This window comes from Peromyscus californicus, unplaced genomic scaffold (assembly GCF_007827085.1).
Source record: "Peromyscus californicus insignis strain IS unplaced genomic scaffold, ASM782708v3 Scaffold_7__1_contigs__length_154581171, whole genome shotgun sequence".
In the NCBI taxonomy this organism is placed as follows: Eukaryota; Metazoa; Chordata; class Mammalia; order Rodentia; family Cricetidae; genus Peromyscus; species Peromyscus californicus.
The window spans coordinates 96,530,165-96,555,251 of NW_026294595.1; the positions used below are offsets into that span (position 1 = coordinate 96,530,165).

A 25,087-nucleotide genomic window follows, 5' to 3' on the forward strand; every position below is an offset into this window, starting at 1 on the left:
AAAAAACAAAAAAATCAACAAATCCATTTCTGGCTAGTCTACAGACCGTCCACTAGGTGGCGCTATGCCCCAACAAGCATTCGTGGAGGCGAACCGGCTCCAGCAGCCTACCCTCTTACTGTTCTCTACGACACCAACCAGACTTTGTTGGTGGGTTGTCAGGCCAGAAAAGAGGAACTTTGGATTAGAAAGGATGAATTTGAACTGTAAGTGTGCCCACTTTCTAACACACTTGAGTCTGTGTGGTTTGAGCTACACAAGCTTTAGTTCTTCATCTGTAAAATAAGGGTACTGCCACCTCATACCACCCACACATACATACTTTTATATTGTTGTGAGAACTTACTAAACCAACACATATAAGTACTCTGATAAGTAAATGTGGTGTATCTCAAAGGCAATTGGGCTTGATACCTAACACACACACACACACACACACACACACACATACACACACACACACACAAGTTCTAGTGTTATCGCTTGTTGACTTAAGGAAAAGCCAAGGAGTGCTATGCCTTGAACACTGACATTCTGGAAAGACCTGGTGAATGGGTGAGTGAGTGAGTGTGTGTGTGTGTACATATAAAATACCTTAATGAAAAGCTGGAAGCCCCGGATGAGAGTGTGGCTCTTCTGCCTTGTCAACAGGGTTCTCCAGATAATGGACAGGTCCTCGAGGCTCCATGGATGATCCTCTACAGAGGCCTGGATGTGTCCCATTGCTTCAGCTGCAACCCTGTCCTCCACAGAGGTGACAATCCAAACACAGAGACAGGGGACAGGACTGGCACCCTGTCATTAGAGGAGAATGTTTCAAAACCAAAGAACTGGGCCTGGATTCAAAGATGCACAAGGCCACAGATGGGCATTCCCTCTCAGAAGAGGTCACTGTTTCTCAGTTCAGGTCGCTCAGCAAGCTTCCAAACATGACACAAACTAAGCAAGGGACTATCATAAACTGTCCTGAAGAATGTGGCCGTCAAAAGGCCACAGAGGGGGGTGACACTCCACTAACTGGCTGAAATTCAAGACTGAAAATCGCCCCTCTCCAGCAAGGGAGAGGCGGTTGCCCACCCAGCAGAGCGTTCTCGTGAGGGCCACCAGGGTCTGAGCACTGACTGCTGGCTTCACCAGTGTCAGGAGATAGGGAAGAGCCTGTGGAAGTGCAGAAACTTCCAGAGACTCTGGAACAAGTGCGGGAGCCTCACTGTGGGCCTCAATCCAGGACACCCTCCCCTCCCCAGCTGCTGCTGCCTTCCTCTCTCCCTTCCCTTCCTTTTCTTCCTTATCTCTCCGTTTTGATTAACTGTGTGTGAGCACATGTGTGCTGACACCCACAGAGGCCAGAAGAGGACACTGGGTCCCTAGAGCCGGAACAACAGGCAGCTGTGAGCACTGTGTGCGTGAGCATAAGCACTCTTAATCAGAGTCAGCGCTCCAGCCCCAGATGGTTTTTAAAATTGTATTTGTGTGTGTGCATGTTCGTATGTATGCATGTACATGGATGCCATGGAGCATGTGTGGAGTCAGAGGACAACTTGTGGAAGTCAGTTCTCTCCTTCCACCTCGTGAGTTCCAGGAATCAAACTCAGGTTGTCAAGTTTGGTGGCAAGTGCCTTTACCTGCCGAGCCCTCTCACTGGGCCCTTTGCTCTCTTTCTGTGGTTGCCATTTTACTTTTGAAAAAGACTTACTGTATTTTTAATTATGTGAGTGTTGAGTGTCTGTGTGGGGTATGAGCCCATGAGTGCTGGTGCCCAGAAGCCCAGAAGTGTGGGAGCCGCTGGAGTTTGAGTTACAAGTGGCTATGAGCCACCCAGTGTGGATGCTGGGAGCCAGACCAGGTCCTCTGTGAGCGAACTCGTGTTCCTAACCACTGAGCCATCTCTCTAGCCCTTGTTTTGCTTTTTTGAGTCAGGGTCTCACCTTATGGCCCAGGTTAGCCTCAAACTTCCCACCCTCCTAACTTAACCACCCACGTGAGTGCAATTCCAGGCAGCCCCACTGTGTGGGGCTCTTCTCTGCCTCACTGCTTTCTGGCTCCCTAACTTTGGCTCCTCGTGCTCCTCACCTGGAGACAGGAGGCCAGGACGCTGAGGATCGGGGCCCGCTGTCTCACGGATTCAGCTAGGAGCCGGCACCAAGAGGCGGACTCTTCCGAGCACTGGTGGAGAATTTCAAAGAAATCGCTCATCTCTTCTTGGTTTCTCTGGGGTTCCTGGAGGCACCTGTAGTCTTGATCACCATCCACTCGAGAGGTGGACCCTGAGGACAGTTTCTCAAAAGCCAGCTTCAAGTGGCCCTGAAGGACTGGACTGAAGTATCGGAGAAGAGAGTTCACCTAGAAAACAGACAGTTAAAACACACTGGATGTTCCTTTTCAGCTAGAGGGAATGCGGTACAGGAAGGCTCAGGATGAACATTTAGATGCTGAACTGTGTCAGAGGACCACGTGATGTCTCCTAAGTCATCTGACTTGTCCATGGTAACGTCCTGCTATCTAGCCCAGGGTGGCCTAGAACTCATGATCCTGCTTCCCCAGTCTCCCTACCACTGATGAGAGACCTGAGACACCACAACTGGTTGCTTTTGAGGGAATCGGAATGAACTTCTGTGTTCAACCTGGAACCCTAGAAACTCGTCCACACTCTACCTATGATTACCCTCTTGCCTGATGGCAATCTCACCAATTTGGCAAACGTGGTCTCACAGCAGTCCAAACACAAAGAACACTGTTCTGAAAGTGTGCTTACCTCTTCTGGGTGGTAGTTATGGAGTTGGCTGTGAACCAGGAACTGCAGCCAATCACTTGCTTTGGCACATTCTCTAAGGTAGGACATGCTTGGTTTCATATTGTGGACTGTGCAGAACTGTAACACTAATGTCCACTGGCTGCTGGATTCACTGGACAACCTATAGTCAGAATTGGGGATGGACAGCAGAAGGAAAAAATTAAAATACAGCTCTAAGGTCAGGCATGGTGGTGCATTTCTGCACTCAGGAGGCTGAGGCAGGGGAGAGCTATGAGTTTAAAGGCCAGCCTGTTCTATAGAGTGAGACCATGTCTCAAAGAAATGAAATCAGTAAGCAAACAATGATGGTTAAGTGGTTAAGACAGCTTACTGCTTCTGCAAGGAGCCTGGGTTTGCTTCCCACCTGCCTGTAACTCTAAGTCCAGGAATCAATACCTTTGGCTGCCGCGCGCAGCGCGCGCGCGCGCACGTGCGCGCGCGCGCGCACACACACACACACACACACATACCCCTATGCCATAGATCTAGTTTGAAACTTGGAAATTAGGTAAAAATTAAATTAACCAGAGCATATTCTCTTTAAAAAAGAAAAACAGCAAAACAAACAAAGCCCTTTGATGGGAGTAGGGGTATCACCCAGGGTAGGGGGTATCACCCAGGGTAGGGGGTATCACCCAGGGTAGGGGGTATCACCCAGGGCAGAGCAGATGCTTAACATGCACGAGGCTGGGGGTTTATCTCCATTGTGGTAAAAATAAAAATAATCTAAAAATACATATGATATATAAAATAATAAAAATATACGCTTCTCAACACATATCAAATATTTATTAGACTTCTTAAAAACAAACAAACAAAAACTAGCCAGGTGTGGTGGTGCAGTCAGCACCCAGGAGGCAGAGGCAGGCAGGTCTTTGGGTTTGAGGCCAGCCTGGTCTACAGAGTAAGTTCCAGGACAGCCAGGGCTACACAGAGAAACCTTGTCTTTAAAAAACAAACAAAACAAAACCCACATCTCTTGGGCTGGAGAGGTGGCTCAGTAGTTAAAAACACTTGCTGTTCTTGCAAAGGACCTGTGGTCAGCTCTAGTATCCACATGGAGGCTCACAACTTTTTGTAACTTTAGTTCCAAGGGATCTGATGCCCTTTCCTGGCCTCCAAGGACACTGAACTTACGTGGTACACGGACATACATGCAGACAAAACAGTCAAACAATCATTTTTTTTCTTTTTTTTTTTTTTTTGTTTTTTTGAGACAAGGTGTCTCTGTGTAGTTTTGGAGTCTGTCCTGGATCTCGCTCTGTAGACACCAGGTTGGCCTCGAACTCACAGAGATCTGCCTGCCTCTGCCTCCCAAGTGCTGGGATTAAAGGCGTGTGCCACCACCGCCCAGCCAGTCAAACAATCTTAAAAGCCTACAAGGAGGAACGAACTTCCTTTTCACCTGTACAGAGGGAACCCCACAGGTAAGATGCAACTTTCTGCTCTGCTGGTTGAGGAAGACCAGCATTTTGACGGAGAGCAAGGTATTGGAAGATCAGGCAGACACAGGTTGGCACAGTCAGGTCTACGAGAGAAGAGCTTGGGGCTGCAGCTCACGAACCTGTTAGAACCCTGCTGCCCGATGCTGTTCCAAACGCCTTCTTCCAGGAGAACAAGCAACTCTTCTGTGGCGGCCCTGTCACCATCCGCAAGCTTAGACAGCTTTTCAGCTACAAGAAACACAGGCAAGAAAGACCTAAGTGGGCAGGTACAGCGGCACAGCCCTGTAGCCCCAGCTATTCAGGATGCTGAGAAAGGGCTGGTCGGGTTCAGGGGCTCCGAGTCAGCCTGAGCAAGACAGAACACAGGGGGACCCCATCTCCAAAGAACCCCAAACCAAAGAAAAAGCCCAATAAGATCAAAGCCATCAAGAGCGTGTGCGTGTGCGTGTGCGTGTGTGTGTGTGTGTGTGTGTGTGTGTGTGTGTGTGTGTGTGTGTGTTCAACAGAAAAAGTCAGGACCTGGGCACTTCCGTTCAAGTAATGAGGCTCAGGGTCATTCTAACCCGACTGGAGGGACATCTAAGAAAACGAGATAAATCATACGAACTGCACAAGGAAAGGGCAAAGTGCCGTGTCCACCTCAATGCTTTTGACCCTTCCCCACGTTCCTTTGGGTGAAACGGCAAAAGTGCTGTACCGAGAGACTCCCTGATAAAGCTGGGGTGAACGTCTTCACTTCTGCACTTGTAGCCCAGAATCACATTGGCCACCTTCATGTCCACTCTGAGCTTGAGGCTGCCAAGACCAAGCAATTCTAAGAAGCAAACACAGGCGGCCCCGACTGAAGGGCTGTGGAAGGAAGTGAGCCCCAAGGTATAGGCCTCCTTGCCTACTTGCTGGAGCCTGGAAAATAAAGAATCAACAGTGTATCTGAGGGAAGCAGCATTTTTCACACTGGCTGGAGACATAGCTCTGTGGTAAAGATCTTGCAGTACAAGGGTAAGGACCTGAATTCACACCTCAGAACCCACATAAAAGTCAATGAGGGAGAAAGATGGCTCCATGGGTAAAGATACTTGGTACACAGCCAGACAACTTGGATTTGATCCCCAGACTCACACGGTGCCAAGAACTAACTCAGACATTGTCCTCTAGGCTAGAGAGACGGCTCCATAGTTAGGAGAGCTGACACTCTTGTCGAAGACCCAAGTTAGGCTCCAGCATCCATGCCAGGCAGCCCACAGTCTCCTGTAATGCCAGCTCCAGGACCAGACATTCTCTTGTGGATTCTCGCATGCACATGCAAACCCCTCCCCACCAGCCACATAACTAAAAATAAAATGGAATCTTAAAACAAAACGTTATCCTCTGACTTCCGTGGTTATCTTGGTGTACACACACACACACAAACACACACACACACACACACAATTTTTAAAAACTGCTTCTCACTAGGCAGTGGTGGCACATGTCTTTAATCCCGGCACTTGGGAGGCAGAGGCAGGTGGATCTCTGTGAGTTCAAGGTCAGTCTGGTCTACAGAGCGAGTTCCAGGACAGTGAGGGCTACACAGAGAAACCCTGTCTCAAAAAACAAAAAAAGCCGGGCGGTGGTGGCGCACGCCTTTAATCCCAGCACTCGGGAGGCAGAGGCAGGCGGATCTCTGTGAGTTCGAGGCCAGCCTGGTCTCCAAAGTGAGTTCCAGGAAAGGCGCAAAGCTACACAGAGAAACCCTGTCTCGAAAAACAAAACAAAAAAAAAAAAAAAAACCAAAAAAAAAAAAAAACAAGAAACCCCTGTTTCTCACTAGGACAAGGAAAGGAAATTGCACTAAGTGATAGGCAGAGAACCTTACATTTGATCTCTCACTCTCTCCCTTCCTCTAGTGTTCATTTGGGCTCCAGGGAACCATTTTATTTGGGGCACTATAATCCTATTTCCTTAGATTTTTGTTTGTTTGTTTGGTTGGTTTTTCAAGATAGTTTCTCTGTGTCGCTCTGTCTATCCTGGATCTCACTCTGTGGACCAGGCTGGCCTCAATCTCACAGAGATCCGCCTGCCTCTGCCTCTGAGTGTTGGGACTAAAGGTGTGCGCCACCACCGCCCAGCATAATTGGGAAATTTTTAATAAGCATGAAATGCACTCATACACATTGGCAATGGCAATACCAAAGTTGTGGGATTTTTTTTACTTTTCTTTGGAAACGTCAGTGATTGCCTTTTTCCGGGGAGATCTGGAGAGCCAACAAGGTGTCCGTGGGACCAGTCCAGTCCAGACTTAGGGAACCCTGATAACTCATCTGCTGTTCCCACTTCACCTCCACAAAAGGGAAGACTGTGCTGCTCCTATTTCTGAGCTTCAGCATAAGCTTTCTAAGATAACTCGCAGCACGGCAATTTTTCTCCAGTCCCTGCTTCTGTGTACCTCCTGAAAATAGTTTTCTCTCCTAATTCCTTGGAAAGCCATTCTGCAGTAGGCCTTATTTCTTCTCTACTATAATTGGGTTATTGGTAAGAAAGAGAATTAGCTTTGTGGTTGGTTCCTAACTGATAAGAATCTATCAACAGCATCACTATGTAACATAAAGAAACTGCTGCAGGGCACGGTCAGAACAGCAGTTCTTCTTGTTTGTATCAGCACAAACACTCAAAGCTTGTCACAATGCCAACTGTTTGACAACAATGTCCTCAGTCTGCTGGGACCAGCATGAGTTGTACTGCAGCAGCTTGCTGGGGCAATTTAGAGTTCAAAGTCCTTTTTGCCAATGTGGCCACCAAGATCCACATCCCAGATAAATCAAGTTCTAAAGACAAAAAATTAGGACAAAGACTCCTCCATACACATAACAGCATATGCTGTTAACAGCTGCTGTGCGTCCATGACTAATGCAGAAGAAAAAGATCTCAGAAGCAGGAAAAGTAGGCCTATCCTTGCAAAAATGTCACTGCAAAAAAGGATCATGGGAAGACATCAGTATCCCAGCCCACCTGCCACAGGGTCACATGAAACACAGCCCGGCCATACCCACTGAGTTTAAATAACAAAATGTTCCAAGACATCCAGTTGCACCTGGTCAAAGCAGATTTAGCCAGTCAGCAACATGTTGCTCTAGAGCAGTGGTTCTCAACCTTCCCAATGCTGTGACCCTTCAGTACAGCTCCTCATGTTGTGGGGACCCCCAATCTTAAACTTATTTTAGTCACTACTTCATAACTGTAATTTTGCTACTGTTGTGAATTGTAATGTAAATATTTTTGGAGACAGGTTTGCTAAAGGGGTCACAACACACAGGTTGAGAACACTGCTCTCAGGAAAAACAAAATACCCTGGTCCTGCTGAGCCAGCACCGCTCATAATGCTGCCACTGCGACTTAATGGATGTGGCAGCATTGCTGATTTGTGTGATATGTGGCCAAAACCAATCCCTGCCTCTTCTGTAAAGGTAGACGGTTTCCACAGCTGTTTCCACAGAATGGCTGAGGTGCGACTGGAGTACAGACCCGAGTCAGCTGGCTAATCTACCTGGTGGATAGCTGTTGTGGCTGAAGTATGTCCGCAGGGACAAACCAGTCTTGTTTCAAGTTGTGACAGCCAGCACACCGCTTGCTCTCCGCATCCCCCGCATCCCCCTCATCCCAGGCCTGCCCACATCGGTCCCGGGGGCCATAACTCGTCTGGGAGACAGCTGTGCTTATGTTATCAGAGCCTGGCACTGTGAACGGGCAAATGAAGAGCTGGCAGGTACGGCAATGGCTGTGGTACCAGGAGCCCCAAGTCAGCTTATTTGGTCACTCAGGTGGAGGGTGGAGGAGCATATATATACCACGGTGTGAGTGTGGGGGTCAGAGGTCCTAGGGATCAGACTCAGATTGTTAGGCTTGGTGGCAAGCTCCTTTACCTGCTGAGCTGTATTGCTGACCCTAGATTTACAGTCTCTTAAAGCACCTATTCATACTCCGAAATACTGCAGCTTCTACCTTCACCCAGGAGACATGAAGAACTTTCAAAAGCCCTGGACTTGGGATCTGAGTGTGGTATGGGTGTGAACAGGAACTACCTAGAAAACCAATACTACCTTATTTTTTGAGATTTATTTCTATTTCGTATGTATGAGTGTTTGTCTTAATGTATGTCTGTGCATCATGTGTGTTTACTGCCCATGGAGGCCCAGAAAAGGGCATCAGATCCCCTGGAACTGGACTCACAGTCAGTTGTGAGCTGCCACGTGGGTGCTTGGAATTGAACCCAGGTCCTCTGGAAGACTAATCAGTGCTTCTAATCACTGAGCCATCTCTCAAGCTCGAAAGTACACTTTAGAGGACTCAGATGTACATTTTGTATGTAGAAAGTTTTCTAGCAATATATATATACAAACAAGAATCGGAGACCAGACTCCTGTCTTTCACTCCCACTTTCTGAACTACTTTACCATGAAAACTTACTACTAAAACAAAGTTTAAAATACATCACTGTGTTAATTACAAAACAAAAAAGATACTTCACTGTCAATTACATCAAACAGTTCTCCCAATTCTGAAATGGAATATAAAAGATAGCTCGTGAATATGAAATGCACCTTTGTATGGAATCCTTCTGCTGCAGCTGCTTGGTGCCCGAGTAGCTGTCACGTGACTTTAAAATCTGTCTCCTTTGAGAGTTGTTTTACTTTTTCCATTAGCAAATATTATACACAATAAAGCCAAAAAAAAAAAAAACTTGAAATGCAAAAAAAAAGCACATAGAAACAACAAGATCACCACTGAATACAATGACTGTTGTCCCTACCCACCTCAGTGACATGGGACTGCTTGGAGTCTGAACAGAGTCTAAACCTGAATTTCAGATCAGTATATTGCTCAACCCTCATCAGAGACACTTCCCTATAGAGGAATTGACAATTATCACAGACACTCCCAACTGATCAACATGCAGAGGATGAGAATCTTCAGAGGGCTCAGCCCCTAACTGGGACAGCTATATTACATCACTCTCCTCCAGGTTCAGGGATCTATGTGGAAGGGACCAAAAGACTGTAAAAGCCAGAGGTGGTAGATGACTTCAAGAAACAGTGTCTTCCAGACACAGTGGGGCGGGAGTGCGTGAGAACTCACTGGAACAGCGTGCATAAGACCGCATAAGCTCAACTGAGCCAGACACAATCCCAGCGTGGAGCAGGGGAGGTGGGCACAAAGTCCCACTCCCAGCTGAGGAGCTGCTGACATTTGATGGCTGCTGGGAAAGGGAGTCAGTTTTCTTCAGTGGAGTGACATCTGGTGTACTGGCCAGACTCTGAGGCAGGCCTCAGCTCAGCTGTCCTCAGTCCCCACAAATGGAGTGAGGGTGACAGAGAGAGACAGAGGGACACACAGAACATGAAGCTGGGTAAGTAGGGAGGTTGGGACACCTGGGAGGAACTGGGGGAGGGGGATGAATATGATCAAAATGCATCGTATGAAATTCTCAAAGAATACAAACATTTAAATCAAAACAAAGGCAAACAATTACAACATTGTTAATGATCAGTAAATGCATCAGTAAAATACACTGCTTTTTCAAGAGCAGAAATTAAGCTCTCAACACTTACAGTTGTTTGGGAGTCTTACTCTTGATTAACTCCTGGACCAGAAAAGTACCAAAGGCAAATGATGGGCGTCCATGATGTAAGTAATATGCATAATTCAGACGTTCCACTATAGCGTTTTTACTCACCAGGTGAGGACTGGAAAAATGTGGGAGATGACTGGCTGTATCTGCGGAGAAAGCAAAGCATGCCACCCTTCACTCACCAGGACCATAAAGGCGTGTGCCACCGTGCCTGGCTCTGTTCCCAGTGTGGCCTTGAACTCACAGAGATCCGGATGAATCTCTGCCTCCCCAATGCTGGGATTAAAGGCGTGTGCTACCTCTGCCTGACCTCTATGCTTAATATAGTGGCTGGCTTTGTCCTCTGATTCCCAGGCAAGCTTTATTTGTTAGAGCATAAATAAAATATCACCACAACTATCCATGTATGGGCTGTTAGCACCTCCCTGGGAAACTTGCAGCTGGCTGCTGTAAGCTTTCTGCACATTGCACAAGGTCTATAAAACAGTTTCAAATTATAAAACAGATACATTAGAAAATTCCTGCGTTTTTTTTTTTTTTTTTCTTTTTGGATTTTCAAGACAGGGTTTTTCTGTGTAGCCCTGACTGTCCTGGAACTCACTCTGTAGACCAGGCTGGCCTCGAACTCACAGAGACCCACTTATCTCTGTCTCCCATGTGCTAGGATTAAAGGCGTGCATTGCCACCGCCTGGCTTGAAAGTTCACTTTTTATTTCTGGAGATTACAGCTCAGGGCTAGAGTGCTCGATCGGAAAATTCCTTTTTAGGTAGTCAATATGTTTGACACACATCTACTGGATTTTTGAGGTACTTCCATGAGTATAGGTAGTATGACCTTAACATCACACACATGGAGACAGAGGCATCACAGATGATATTAAACACTAACCCTAAACTCAAGAGGAACAGAAACTGAGTGCTTAGAGTGGCACAAATCTCAGAAAAGTTCTTCTGTCCTACAGAGGACAGCCGTGTGTGGACCTGGCCCGTAATGGAAGAGGGCTGTAAACACCTTGTTCTCAGGGTTGAGGCTGTGTCTTAGTTGGTACAGTGCTTGTCTCACGTCCATAAAACCCTGGATTTGATCCCAGAACCACAGAAGTCGGATGTGGTGGGAAACTCAAGAAACCCAGCATTAGAGGTAGAGGCAGGAGGATCAGATATCTAAGGTCAATCTGGACTATACAGCAAGTTCAAGACCAACCTGGGCTACACGAGACCCTGTCTCAAAAGTGTATCAACCAACCCACCCAAAACACCTGTCTTCCTCCTTACAGCAACCCATGAGAGGGACGTCATTATTAGCCTTAAAGGACACTGAAGAAAGGTTCAAACATATGCTCAAGGTCAAACAGTCATTACAAAGTGGAACCATAATTTATTGACTGTCAACACCAACATTCAAAACAGGGCATTCTGAAAAGGAGGAGCTACAGAGAGGCACATATCTGCTCTGTAACACGCAGTCCTAGAAACTCAACACAGACTTGCAACTTACATGTTCTCAATTAGTTTCCAGGAATGTGTCTTCTATTACTTTTATTTTTATAGTAAAAAGCACTGGAAAAAGGGATTAACTTTATGTATAAAAAACATCTACTCGGCCGGGCAGTGGTGGCGCATGCCTTTAATCCCAGCACTCGGGAGGCAGAGCCAGGCGGATCTCTGTGAGTTCGAGGCCAGCCTGGGCTACCAAGTGAGTTCCAGGAAAGGCGCAAAGCTACACAGAGAAACCTTGTCTCGGGGGGAAAAAAAAAAAAAATCTACTCTCAGTATGACCTAAATGCTTGCAAAGCAAGAGATCTCATGACTTACCTCCGATTGCTAGTGTGTTGGCAGACTGCCAGCCAAACAATCTGCTAGGATCAAAGGGCAGCAAAGACTGAAAAAGAGGAAAAGTCAGTCAGACTCAAAAGCTGACTGACCCTAAAACAAGTAAAATGATAGAAAACCCCCAGAGGGAATTACTTCTTAGGACTCTGGTAGGAGGTTTGCCAGCCCACTGTGAGGCCCTAACTTTGATCCCTGGAACCAAACACAGTTAAATGCCTTTTCTCTAAACATAAATTCTTTGAACACGGTCCCTCCTCACACCATACCACTCCCCCACCCCAGACAGAAGAGGACATGAGATAGCTCCTAAGGACCATCACTCAAGGTTGGTCTTTTGATCGATACACACACAGGCTACGTGTGCACCTGCACACACTTGGAGATCCACATGAACATAAAAGTGCACACATGCAAGGAACTAACGGGGTACCAGGCACAGTGGGATGTGCCCGCAGCCCCAGCATTAGGAGGCCAAGGCGAGAGGATCCCTTGAGCACAGGAGATCAGCCTGGGTAACACAGTAAGACATTGCTTTAAAATAAATAAATAACTAGCCAGGTGTGTGCACATCTGTAATCCCAGCACTTAGAAGAGGAAGGATCAGCAGTTGAAGGCCATTCTAGATTAAATAGTGAGTTTCAGGGCCACATGAGACCTTGTCTCAAAAAAACAAAACAAAATAAAAGTATGCAAGTCAAGAAGAAAAGAGAACTTGAAATGGTTTGTCTGAAGTTGATTCAAATGCTTTAGAGGCAAGGAACTCTGTATGCCTTTGATCCTAGCACTTGAGACACTGAGACAGGAGGATCACTACATTGAGCAAACTGTGTCACTGAAGCATCTGGTTTATACTAGTGCTACACACAGTCCTGCTCTGCATGCCAGCACGAGGCTGTCTTTACCAGGAGAGTCTTCCTTTAAGAATCTCCGTGGATGAGTGTTTTGCCTGCATGTATGTATATGTAGCACTTGTGTGCCTAGAACCTGTGGAGCCACAAGGGGGCACTGGATTCCCAGATTAGAGTTACAAATGGTTGTGAGTGGCCATCTGGGTGCTGGGAATCAAATCTAGGTCCTCTGGAAGAGCATCCAGTGCTTTTAACCACTGAGCCATCTCCCCAGGCCCATGCTTTGAAAAATTCTTTACAGAAAACTGACCTCGAGGGTATACTAAGTGGCATGATGGACTTGTGCTCTAGCCCAGGCTGCTAATCTTATGGCATTCCAGAAACAAACAGTCCTGGCACATCTGAGAACCAGCATTGTCCACCCCAAGAGTTCTTCACATTGAGTAGGACAGATTTCATCTCTAAAGAACAGAACTTATGCTGGATTGAAGACACTTTGAATATATATGTAATGAAGAAACCTGTTGAACTGAGATATGGGTAAAAGATGCTTCTAATCAGACCCTGAATTGGCCTCAGAGCGTCTGCACATCCCTTTGAAATAGAAGCCAAATGACAGGGTTCCATGGAATTCTGGGCGCAGGCTCATAGCTCCATCCTTTGCCACATTCCTTATCCTGAGTGTTTAAAGAGAGCTGGCTGATACATATAAATACAGTACCTGAATGAGGTGGTAGAGTGTAATATCCGAGGGCAGAATACTAGGAGCAGTGCACTGTGGGAAGAGGGCAGCTTTGAGCTTGGGGTAAGGTGTTAAGGCCATCTTCAGGAGCTGGGGGTCCACTTTCTTCAGACAGTTCTCACTGTCTTCATTCTGAATGACCTATGCAAGAAGACACATTACAGATGGGGGTGATGTTTAGATAGTACATATTTGAAGGTTTAAAAACTAGTCCCTGTAGAAGATGGCTCCTAATGAAACAGCATCGGCGAAGCAGTCATTTAAGGCTAGGACCGGATGACTGCATGACACTGGACTAGATGTGTAACATCAAGCCTCCATTTCTGCAAGATTAGGAAGAGAGCTAGATTTGTTGTTCTCAAACCATAGGTTGTTTGAAGAAAAAAAGCCATCTCTACTGCAGTGTTTATAATATTTATATTCCAAATACATTAATATCTTAAAAGATCTAACAACTGTTACTGCTGGACATGGTGCTGTCTGCATATAGTCTAGCACCTGGGAGGCTGAGGCAGGAGAATCATTAAGAATTCAGGACTAGCCTGGGTTACAGAGGGAATTACAGACCAACCTGGACTAGAGGTGAACCTGCCTCAGAAAACCCAATCACATGGCCGGGGCGATGTTGGCGCAGGCCTTTAACCTCAGCACTTGGGAGGCAGAGGCCTGCTCTGCATGGTGAGTTCCAGGAGAGCCAGAGCTACATAGTAAGACCCTGTCCCAAAACAACAAATTAAGAAACAAACAAATAAATGCTATCAAAACAGATGATTCCTTAGTCCTTTCTTGACCTGTAGTTTCTGACTGGTGGTTAAAAGCAGGTGTGAGCAGTTTAGCCATGTGAGTACTATGCAGCAATCGGAGGGTAATTCCCACCAGGAAGAAACCACAGAGGATGAGACATCCAACAGCATTCTCTCCCTCTAACCAGCCACACTGTCGGTTCAAAAAGCAGAGGAGCACATCCACACGTGGTCCCTCAAAGGAACTTATAGGGAAAGCTAAAAATTATGCTTTCAAATAAACTTTCTAAAAGGGTAAACAGCAAATACATATCACAAGCCAGAAGTAACCCGATCCTGCTTCTGTCCTGGAGTTATAGAAAACATACCAGAGGGACAGAGAACATCTGTCCGTGCATGACTTCTATTTCAGCTCAGGACACAGAACTGTGAATTCACCTGTTTCATGCTCGGCCATTAACAGGATTCTTGGAAGCGGTCATGCTTTAGGTCATGCTTTAGCACCAGCTAAGGTTTAGACAATCTGGGTCATCTGTTTAAAATCAACCCTATTTCACCAAGGTAAGTCCGAGCATCGCCCATACCTGGCTGACACCCCCAGGAGCATACATGGTCGTAGCGAGGGCCAGGAGGGTGTGTCCTTCCAACAGCATACTGCTCACACTGGCCTGATTGGTAGGAATCAAAATCTGAGCATTTGCAAGGCTAGCATGGAAGATCAGTTTAGGATCTGAAAATAAAAGGGATAATTACTAAATTAAGAGAGATACAATTCTGAGAAAGATACTTTTAACTCTGTCCACAGTAAGAACGACTTCCTAAGTTTAAAAGCAATGTAAAGACATGGCGGCAGGGGTGCACAAACTCAAAAGGTCCATCTCATAAAAACAAAGATTTCAAAGAAAGAAAACATAAAGATCATAAAGAGTCAAGAGAAAAATTCAACAAGGGATGCTCTAAAGGAATAATACCCTATGGACAAAAGAAATAACCAGTTGACAATGAAAGAAGACATGCTAAGCCCCCTCCCCCCAGCTCCCTAACAGCAAGGGGGCTTAATTAGATGCCTCAAGTCAACTGTATCAGCAGTGATATAAAAAAATAAAATCCATGTTACTGTTTGTGGGTCATCATGAGTAGGCTGTACAAAACACAGATGGTTCCTATACTCTGCACAACCCAGGAGCCAAGGATCCCTGCTGAATGACGTAAGAGTAGTCATGCAAGGAAAACAGAGAGAAACTGGAAGGAAACATGACAATTTTAGCAATGGCCACTTGTGGGCAGCCACCTTCCCATAAGTCCAGACTGAGTCTACGTAGGTGTCAACTTGTGGAGAGCTGTAGGTGGCTTCCCTTGTTTGTTCGGTTGAGATAGGGTCTCACTATACAGCCCTAGCTGGCCTGGAACTCACTAGGTAGACCAAGCTGGCTTTGAGCTCACAGAGATCTGCTGGCCTCTACCTCCTATGTGCAAGGATTAAAAGGTGTGCACCACCACCCGTAACCCCTACAACCCTGGGCACTACACAAAAGACTGGTTGTGGACACTGCTGGACGTATAGTGCTTGTCCTGTACCTTTCCCCAGAATTAGGGAAGAACACTACTAGCTAGAATGCTTGAGGTAAAGGGGTTTTTTGTCTGGTCATAGTCAAACCAGTTGTTTCAGAAGCTCCATTCCAAGGACACAACATCCCCCACACACGTGAGTTTCTTTTCTTCAATTTGGAGCTTCAGACCAAAAGATTTGTAAGTTCCTAGAACCCACCTAAAGGAGGAAGGAGAGAATGGACTCCACAAAGTTGTCTTCTGACCTCCACATACGTGCCTGGGACATATGTACTTAGCATGTGAGAGGCCCTAGCACTACAAAAGAATATAAGGAGGGAGGGAAGGAGAGAGGGAGGGAAAAAAGGAAGGAAGGAAGGAAGGAAGGAAGGCAGAGAGGAAGGGCAGGAAAAAAGGAAGGGAAGGAGGGAGGGAGGAGAAAAGAAGGAGGATAGAGGGAGAGGGACAGAGGAAAGGAGGAGGGGAAAATTCCTAGCAGGCATCTAGAAGGCAGACCAATTCTTTGTGAGAAAGGGTGTCAATCTAGCAGAGCAGGATCGGAGCCTGTGATGGTGGGCGGGGTGACGGGGTGGCAGAGCACAAGGCAGAAGTGAAGGAAATCTAACCACATAAGCTCTCCGCTCCATTTCTGACTTTTCTTGGCAGGTAAGAGGCTAACATTTTTTTTAGTTTTCTATTTCATTAGTAAAGTGTGAGCTGAATTAAAGTCAGATACTTGACTACAACCAAAGAAATAACTTAAAGAGTTCCCAAGTTAAATGCCCATCAATAGACTCACAGTTGACCTAGGGAAAGTTTGTATATTTAGTACTGAACATAATACCTGTTAAGTTACTGGAAACTTGCCGACACTGAACCAAAAATTCAAGCCAAGGGTGAGCTTCATATAGTTCTTTCTTTTCCAAAAAAGGACAATTTCCAGGACTAAGTCTATATTTAAAGACAAACAAACAAACACCTTTGGGATTATCACATGAGACATGACTGTTTTGAGCACGTTTGCTCAGGTGATAGCTAGCATTAGAAAAGCAATTTTGGTGTAAAAGTCTAAGGTAGCATTATGCATTCCAGGCCAGCCTGGGCTACACAGCAAAACCTTGTCTCAAAAACTCTGAAAATCAGCCGGGTCTGTAGCTCAGCAGTAGAACATTTGCCTGGCAAGCACAATGCCTTGGGGTGGATCCCAGCAATGCCAAAAGAGAACATAAACTCTAGCACCTGTAATCTCAGTGCTCAGGAGGCTAAGGCAGGAGAATTGCTCTAAGTTCCAGTTCATCCTGAGCTACAGAGTAAGACAGACAAACACCTCTCCTTCCCTACACTGAGTATACACATGTGCGCATGCACAGAGAGAGAGAGAGAGAGAGAGAGAGAGAGAGAGAGAGAGAGAGAGAGAGAGAGAGAGGGAGAAAGGTATAATAACACATAAAAGCATGTAAAGGATGGGGCTGGGTGTGGGGGACCAGCCCCCACATTTATTTACCCCAGGGACTCTTGAGGAATGAGGGATAAGAGACTTAGAAATAAGGAGAGGAGAGAAACAGAAACACAGGATAGACTCGGGTGGGCCTGGATCCTTATCCACTGGCTCTGACTGTCTCTGCCCTAGAGTTTTTAAAGGAACGCCAAGGGGTGGAGCAAAAGACCTCCCCCCAGCACAGCCAAGTGCAGACCATTTCAGACACCTGGGGCCCATGGTCCAATCATCCTCTATGCAGACCTGCTGGGTAAAGCCTAAATGGGCTCCCACAGCTGAGGAGATTCCCACAGTGGTCGAAGCACTTGCCACGCAAGCATGATGAGGACCAGAGTTCAGATTTCCAGAAACACACAGAACGGCAGCCTCAGAGGACAGAGACAGGAGCCAGTTGGCCAGCAAGACTAGCCACATTGGTAATGTCTGCATTTGACTGAGAGACAGTGTCTGCTGTGCAACAGTGAGAAGCTGAATTCAGATCCCCAGTGCCCACACATGAAATCTAAGTGATTCAGCAGTCTGAAGCCTCAGCTCTAGAGAGGTGGAGTAGAGACAGGGGAATTGCCAGAACCCAATGGCCAGCTGTCTAGCCTACCAGCTAGTTTGAGGTCCAATGAATGATCATACCTGAAAAAAGTAGGTAGACAGTGACTGAGGACATCATTCAATATCAACATCTGGCCTCCACATGTGCCCATACATGCACGTGCACCCACCCATCCACACATACACACATTTAATATTCTACTTATTTATTTATTTATTTATTTAATTTTTGTTTTTTTGAGACAGGGTTTCTCTATGTAGTTTTGGTGCCTGTCCTGGAACTCACTTTGTAGACCAGGCTGGCCTCAAACTCACAGAGATCTGCCTGCCTCTGCCTCCTGAGTGCTGGGATTAAAGCCATGCGCCGCCACCACCGCCTGGCCACATTTAATATTTTAAAGACTACACCTAATGCTGCTAATACTGACCCAGTAACAACTAGCAATGGCCATAGACAGAATTCTACAGGTTGGTTTTAGGTGGACATATGTTGATCTATATAAATTTATCTATATAAACCTGTGTTTTTTAATTAATCCATTTTACAGTGGCTATGAAATTAAAGTTTGTTATTTTTTTTAGGAATTCTCTGAAAAGAATCAAGAATTCTAGTGAAAGCTATCTTTCTGTTAAGGTCTATCCTTCTTTTAAAGTGTTTTAAAACAAACGTGCTTTTCATTCTATTATTTTTTTCATGCAACGCTGGTGAATGAATCCATGAGCTTGCACATGATAGACAAGGGCTTTGCCACTGACAGACACAACATTTTATTCTAATCTCAAGTCATCTGAAAGGCTAATAAGATGCTACATGAAATCACTGTCAATAAAACACACACGTGTCTTTAGTTGAACATAATCCTGAGATAACAGATGTGCCGGGTGTTGGCATGGAAGAAACTGTTTCAAAAGGATCAGTTTCTTGATGCTTAATGTTTTCTCAAAGCAGTTCAGGGGCCAAATGTGGCAGCTGATATCTTTAATTCCACAATTTAGGAGGCAAAAGCAGGCCTCTGTGAGGTTGTGGCCAACTTGGTCTACACAGTGAGTCAGGGCTACATGGTGAGACCTTGTCTTAAAAACACACAATATCACAGCAGTCATGTAGGCAGGCACATGGCACACACTTGTAATCCCATCACTTAGGCAGCAGGATAGGAGGGTCAAAAGTTCAAGCTTATCTTGAGACCCTGTCTCAAGCCCCCACTCACCCCCCAAACAGTTCCAAAGCAGCTTGGAAGGAGGATGCGTGTGAGCCAGCTCTCAGCACTCACTTGTAATAGTCCACATAGACGTACAGAAGATGTTGTAGGCCATGTTCTAGACAGTGGTGGATGAAGTAGGAGTGAAAACCCCACCCTCCCGAGGATTTGTAGCTTTGCACGGGTAAATTGTCCTGCATTATGCCTCCGATCCGGCTCAGTCTCAGGAGGAAGAGTTCAAAATCTTCTAGTTCAGACGCAAGAAAAATCCCACTCCTGTGGGACAGGATTGAAGGGTGAGAAGTTAAAGAAGTGCAAGGTTCAAATCAGACACACGTCCACAAAAATCGCTAAGGAGCCACATCAGTTTAAACACACCAACTACTAAACAATGACAGAGATCTGCACTTAAATATTACTTTTATAAATTTACTACTACACACATCAAAACTGCCATACAAAAAGATCATGAAAAATATAGAGTTAAAAGAAATGCCATATAAGGGCCACAGGGATGGCTTGGTGGTTAAAACACAGACCGCTCTTCTGGAGGACCCGGGTTCAATTCCCAGCACCCACATGGTGGCTCACAAACATCTGTGACTCCAGTTCCAGAGGATCTGATGCCCTCTTCTGGCCTCCATGAGCACCAGGAACGCATGTGGTGCACAGAGACACATGCAGATAGAACACACATGTACATGAAATAATAAATTTAAAAAAATTACAGATATTTTGAAAACAGAAATACCACATAACTGGTACTCTGATTACAGACATTTGTGTTTTTGTGTTTTGGAAGCTACTGGTGTATTCCTTCCACTGCATGCCCTACAGCAACCCCTTATCTGTCCGACTTTTGCGGTAACTAATTCTTAAGTTTTAATTCATAGTTTTATAACTATAACCAACCTCAATAATCCAGTTTGATTTTGTCTACTTTGAGCTTTACACTAAAACTGAAGCATGAAGTATTTTATTCTCTGTCCATTGTTTTTAACTTTCTTTTTATTTATTCTTTGTGTCTTTAACATCATGCCTCCCGATTCCACCCATCTCGCTCCCCACCCCAAAATAAAACAAAATAAAATTTAAGAGAAAAAGGAGAAAAAAAAAAGGGGGGAAATCTCGTCATGGAAGCTGCAGTGTGACACAGGGAGTCACACAGTAAACCCCTTTATCCATACATCTTTACATGCGACGTTCTTCACAAGGAATCACCCGTCGGGTTCCAGGCCCCTGGTCTCTGCTATACTATCCACACTGGACCCTCACTGGGACTCTTCCTGGACATCTCATTGCTGCCGTGTCATGGAGACCCTGAAGCCCTGGGTCTGCAGGATTGACACCCCCCACCCGCCCCCATCCCCACAGCGGATCACAGATGGGGTGGATTTTGGGATGAGTCAACACATAACCCTTGTTCTGGGCCTGGGTAGTTTGCAGGATTGGTCAACCCCATCTTCACCACCAGGGGGAGCTCTCCAATATTGCCCTGGCTAGTTCACTCCTGGCAGTGATGAGCAAGGGGCAGGGCCTGTTCTCAGACTTTGATGTTCTCAGGGTCAGTTCTCCCACACCTACACCTTCAGGGCCAGCTCTACTGTGCTGCCCAAGCAAGGTGTAGAGGCCACTCTCCTGAGTGCTGCAGCTGATGAGGGGCAGGGACAGCTCTCCTGATCTTATGACCTCAGGATCAGCTCTTCTACCTGCCTCAGGAGTTGATGGGCAGCGGTGGGGGATATCTCCCTTCCCCCACCCATGTCTCCACATGACTGATAAGTAATGGGGACAGCTCTCTCACGCTTGCAACATCGAGGCTGGCTCACCCACACCTCTGCCAATAGGGTCAGCTCTACTGGCTGGCCAGGTGAGATGCAGAATCCACTTTCCTGAGTGCTGCAGCTAATAAGGGGGAGGGTCAACTCGCTGTCTGTCACAGGCGGTGAGGGGTAAGGGGGGCATCTCTCCCCCACCCACACAGACGAGTAGTGGTAACAGCTCTCCCATGCTTACAACTCGCTCACCCACACCTCTACCAACAGGGTTTGCTCTACTGTGCTGCCCTGGAGAGGTGCAGGGCCTGCCCTCCTGAGTGTTGCTGCTGGTGGGGGGCAGGGCCAGCTCTCTTGCTCTTATGACCTCAGGGCCAACTCTCCCACCTGCCTCAGGCACTGGTGGGTGTGGGGGCATCTCTCCCCTCTACCCTAATTCTTTATTTGACATTGGTCATTCATCCATGGTGACACTCACAACAATGTCCTTCATGGCAATGTGGCATGCTCTTGTATGACTGTACTACATTTTGTTGTACCTTTGTGGGTCGTTTCAGTTGTTCCTAGATTTTGGAAAGATAAATTCATGTTTCCACTATTATAAATGAGAAAGAAATATTTTTCTATGTTCACTGGCTGTGTTAGATAGAGTTACTATTGCTGGGATGAAACACCATTATCTAAGCAAGTTGGCAGGGGAGGGTTAATTTGGCTTACACTTCCACATCACAGTCCATCACTGAGGAAGTCAGGACAGGAACTCAAACAGGGCAGGAACCTGGAGGCAGGAACTGATGCAGAGGCCATGGAGGGGTGCTGCTTATGGGCTTGCTCCTCATTGTTTGCTCAGCTTGCTTTCTTATAGAACCCAGGGCCACTGGCCCAAGGATGACCTCACCTACAATGGGCTGGGTCCTCCCCCATCAATACTAATTAAGAAAATGCCCTACATGGTGCCCACAGTCAGATCTTATGGAGGTATTTTCTCAGTTGAGGTTCCCTCCTCTCAGATGACTATAGTTTGTGTCAAGTTGACATAAAACTAGTTAGCACTCTGGCCATTTGTCCTTCCTTTTCAGTGAAATATCCAGGAATTGGTTCTAATGGCCTCTTTCCTCAGACCTAAACTCTACTCTTCCCTGCTGTGTTCCTGGATGCTCCATCTGTCTGGCTGATTTGCCCAGTCAGGAGAGAAGAGTCAGGGAAAGGGGACAGAGCTAGCCTGGCTCTGCAATAGAGACTGCAAACTGACTGGCACCTCCCTCTATGGATCCTGCCAAACGTTTTCTTGGTTTCAGTAACTGCTTCCCTGCTGCCTGAGACATTTGGGAAGCCAGCCTCCTGCTGAGGTCATGGCTCCAAGAGCCTCTTTCAAGCTCTTATGCATTCTGACATTTAGGTTTTATGTCTACCTAGAAATGATTCAATGTGCAGGGCCACTTTTCCCCAGATATCTGCTCATTTATCACAATGCTCTTCAGGACCACTCTTGTATACAAACGATCGCACACGTCCAAGTCTTTCTCTGCTCTCTCTTCTGTCTTCCCTGCTTCGATCACTGCAGCTTTAAGCAAACTTTGCTGTCTTCAGGGCAAGTTCTTTCTATGGGTTTGTGACTCCCATTTCCATACATGTATTTAAAATCAGATTGTGTTCCAACCCAAACAAGACCTGCTAGAATTGCTCCTGAGGTCACAATGTGCCCAAAGAGCACTTTGAGAGGGACTGACTACTGGCTCTTCTCACTCCAAATCTAAAGAGAATGCTTATACTTTTCACCATTTATATACTGTTGACTAGAACGATTATTTTTAGACACCAATATTCTAGGTAAGGGACTTTGCATCTATGTTTGGATTGCTGATTTTTCTGAATCCAATTAGAATGGTATGATTTTCCCCTTCAATATAATTATATAATAAATATCATGATCTTTCATTATTATTACTATTATTATTATTATTAATATTACTATCATTATTAGTTTTTCAAGACAGAGCCTCTCTACATAGCCCTGGCTGCCTTGAAACTCAGTATGTAGAACAGGCTGGCCTCAAACTCAAGAGATCTGCCTACCTCTGCCTCCAGGGCACTGGGATTGAAGATGTGCCATCATGCTCAGCATGAATTAATTTTTCAATTCATATTAAACCAGATAAATTAGTTTTTTTAAACAGCCAAATGCTAAAGCAAATATTTTGATCATGTAAATCTACACTGTCTTATTTTTAGTAAATGAGAAGGGCATTAATGCAATGAGAACACAGACCAGAAAACCCGACGTTGAAGGAGCCCACTCCGTAAGTGAGAGGCTTAGGTGATGCTCTTCCCTTCCCTGTCTGACTCTGCATCTGCACGCTGTGAGGACAGGAGCCTAAGTACATCCCCAGTGAGTACAAATGGAAAGTAGCACATGTGAAACAGAGGAAGAAACATGCTCATGTGCACACCCAACTTTCCTCATAGGAAGACAGATTAGATTGAGCTGCACCAAACCTGATTGTCAACACAATCGGCAAGTTCACAAGGTTAGATCTAATACACTTCTTTTTAGAAATGATCTAAAATCACCACTCTGTTCTGTAGCTTATTCCCACAGTCCTCTGCAGGTCAAAGCCATGCAGCAGATGTGGTGGCTTATTGTCCAAGAAGAGTGGACACAGACACCAGACACCTCATCTTAGGGTATCTAAGTCTTGCATCCTGCCACTGGCTCCTTCAAGTTCTAGTAACAAGTCTGCATCAGAAAACACTAAGTAGCAAGTTCCAGGCCAATCTGGGCTACCTCAGAAGACTCTGTCTCCCAAAAAATAAAACAACAGAGGGCACAAAGTGTTGTGGGGAAAACCTCCATCTGGGATTGGAGGATCTGTGTACCACCTTAACACTAAAACAACACCCTTTAAATGTTGTGTTATGAAGCAAGACTGCACTGAATTTAAAGGGGAAAATCACGTGTGCAGGCACATACCTGTGAACACACACACTGAACCCAGCTTGCAGGCACCAGGTAAGCATTCTTCTCTTCACCATGATTATTATTACTATGTTTTAAATTTCCCTTTCTTTTATTCTCCCCACTGGACTTGAATCTCACGGTTACAGTACCTGGCCAGCTTGTCTAAAATCTTATTCCTCATGTAACGGTTGCAGCAAGTATTCCGATCAATGATGTCAGCACTCAGAGGGGGCCACTTGTTCTGTTGAGGTGGCACAGTTTGCTGGGTCTGAAATTCTTCAATCCACAAGCTAAGGCTTGACCAGTCATGGCGAGCTGTGAGGTATTTCCAGAGGGCGTCCGGGGAGTGTGCTTTGTAGTCTATATGAAGAACAAAACGCCTTTTAAAACAGCAGTGATTGTGGTTACTGACTTGTAACTCAATACAGAACTGACACTGACAATGACATGTGTATCCTATCATGTGTGGTTTACTCAGGCCCTCTACTGCTACAGTTTTCTCTGTTCATTTTATAATCAACACCACAGACAGGGGAAGAGTAAAGGGTTCCTCACTACAGAGTTCGCATGAAACAGGCACTAAAGTTGTCAACTTTCTTCTCCTCTGCAACACAGCAAACTCAGGCTAGCACTGTAAACAAGAATCTGATGCTGACTCATCATTGCTCACCCAGTGAGCTATGCTCCAGAGCCTGGCGTGACACTAATCCCCAATTTACACAAGAAACTCACAAACTATTTGGAAACCCAGACTGTCACTCTGGAGCTGCAATGATAGCTTTTGGCTTTGCTAATATCCATTCATTGGACCCATGACTTTTTCCACCACCACACTGTAAATCCATGACAAAAACCTTGTAAGCAACGGGTCTTAATTCAACGACTGAATTTTAAAGAAAGTGAACCTCCCCCACCAAAAGGAATTCTAAAGTAGAGACCCCCAAATATTAAAACATCAATGCCTAACTTACTCCCCATCTAACATGCTCATATTTCAGGCGCTTTTGTACTTGCCTTGTGGACTGATCCTGGGGAGAAGGATGCACTCTTGTGTTTGCTGATCCCACCAGTGAGCCCAATTCAGTGCAATTCTATGGTCCTGTTCATTAAACTCATCTTTTTGATCACATTTGAGGAATGTATCCAAGACAGGTTTGTGCTTGAAATAGTCCTGTTCCTTTATCCAATAACTAAAAACAGTGACAATATATATATGTATGTATGGATAGATAGGTAGATAATTTTTGTTGTTATTGTTTGTTTCGTTTTTTGAGACAGGGTTTCTCTGTGTAATCCTGGCTGTCCTGAAACTCACTTTGTAGACCAGGCTGGCCTCAAACTCAGAGATCCCACCTGCCTCTGCCTCCCAAGTGCTGGGATTAAAGGCGTGTCCATCACCACCCCACCCAGCTGATGCCCTTCTTTAAGACACAAATTTTGGCCAGGCGGTGGTGGCGCACGCCTTTAATCCCAGCACTTGAGAGGCAGAGCCAGGCGGATCTCTGTGAGTTCGGATCTCTGTGAGTTCGAGGCCAGCCTGGGCTACCAA

The 25,087-nt window shown here is 45.8% G+C and overlaps 1 protein-coding gene across 1 annotated transcript in view; it reads right to left on the bottom strand.

Moving 5' to 3' along the window:
• Spg11 (SPG11 vesicle trafficking associated, spatacsin) overlaps positions 1-25,087 on the bottom strand; it is a 73,097-nt gene that overhangs the window by 17,420 nt on the left and 30,590 nt on the right. Inside the window, exons 14-26 of the mRNA XM_052726410.1 lie at positions 24,553-24,728; positions 23,688-23,898; positions 18,877-19,080; positions 16,403-16,509; positions 14,595-14,740; positions 13,247-13,408; positions 11,660-11,726; positions 9,825-9,990; positions 4,937-5,142; positions 4,359-4,467; positions 2,756-2,915; positions 2,074-2,343; positions 595-795 (exon numbers count right to left, since the gene is read on the bottom strand). Of these exons, the coding sequence (XP_052582370.1) occupies positions 595-795; positions 2,074-2,343; positions 2,756-2,915; positions 4,359-4,467; positions 4,937-5,142; positions 9,825-9,990; positions 11,660-11,726; positions 13,247-13,408; positions 14,595-14,740; positions 16,403-16,509; positions 18,877-19,080; positions 23,688-23,898; positions 24,553-24,728 (2,185 nt within the window). The remainder of the gene's footprint in view (positions 1-594; positions 796-2,073; positions 2,344-2,755; positions 2,916-4,358; positions 4,468-4,936; positions 5,143-9,824; positions 9,991-11,659; positions 11,727-13,246; positions 13,409-14,594; positions 14,741-16,402; positions 16,510-18,876; positions 19,081-23,687; positions 23,899-24,552; positions 24,729-25,087) is intronic.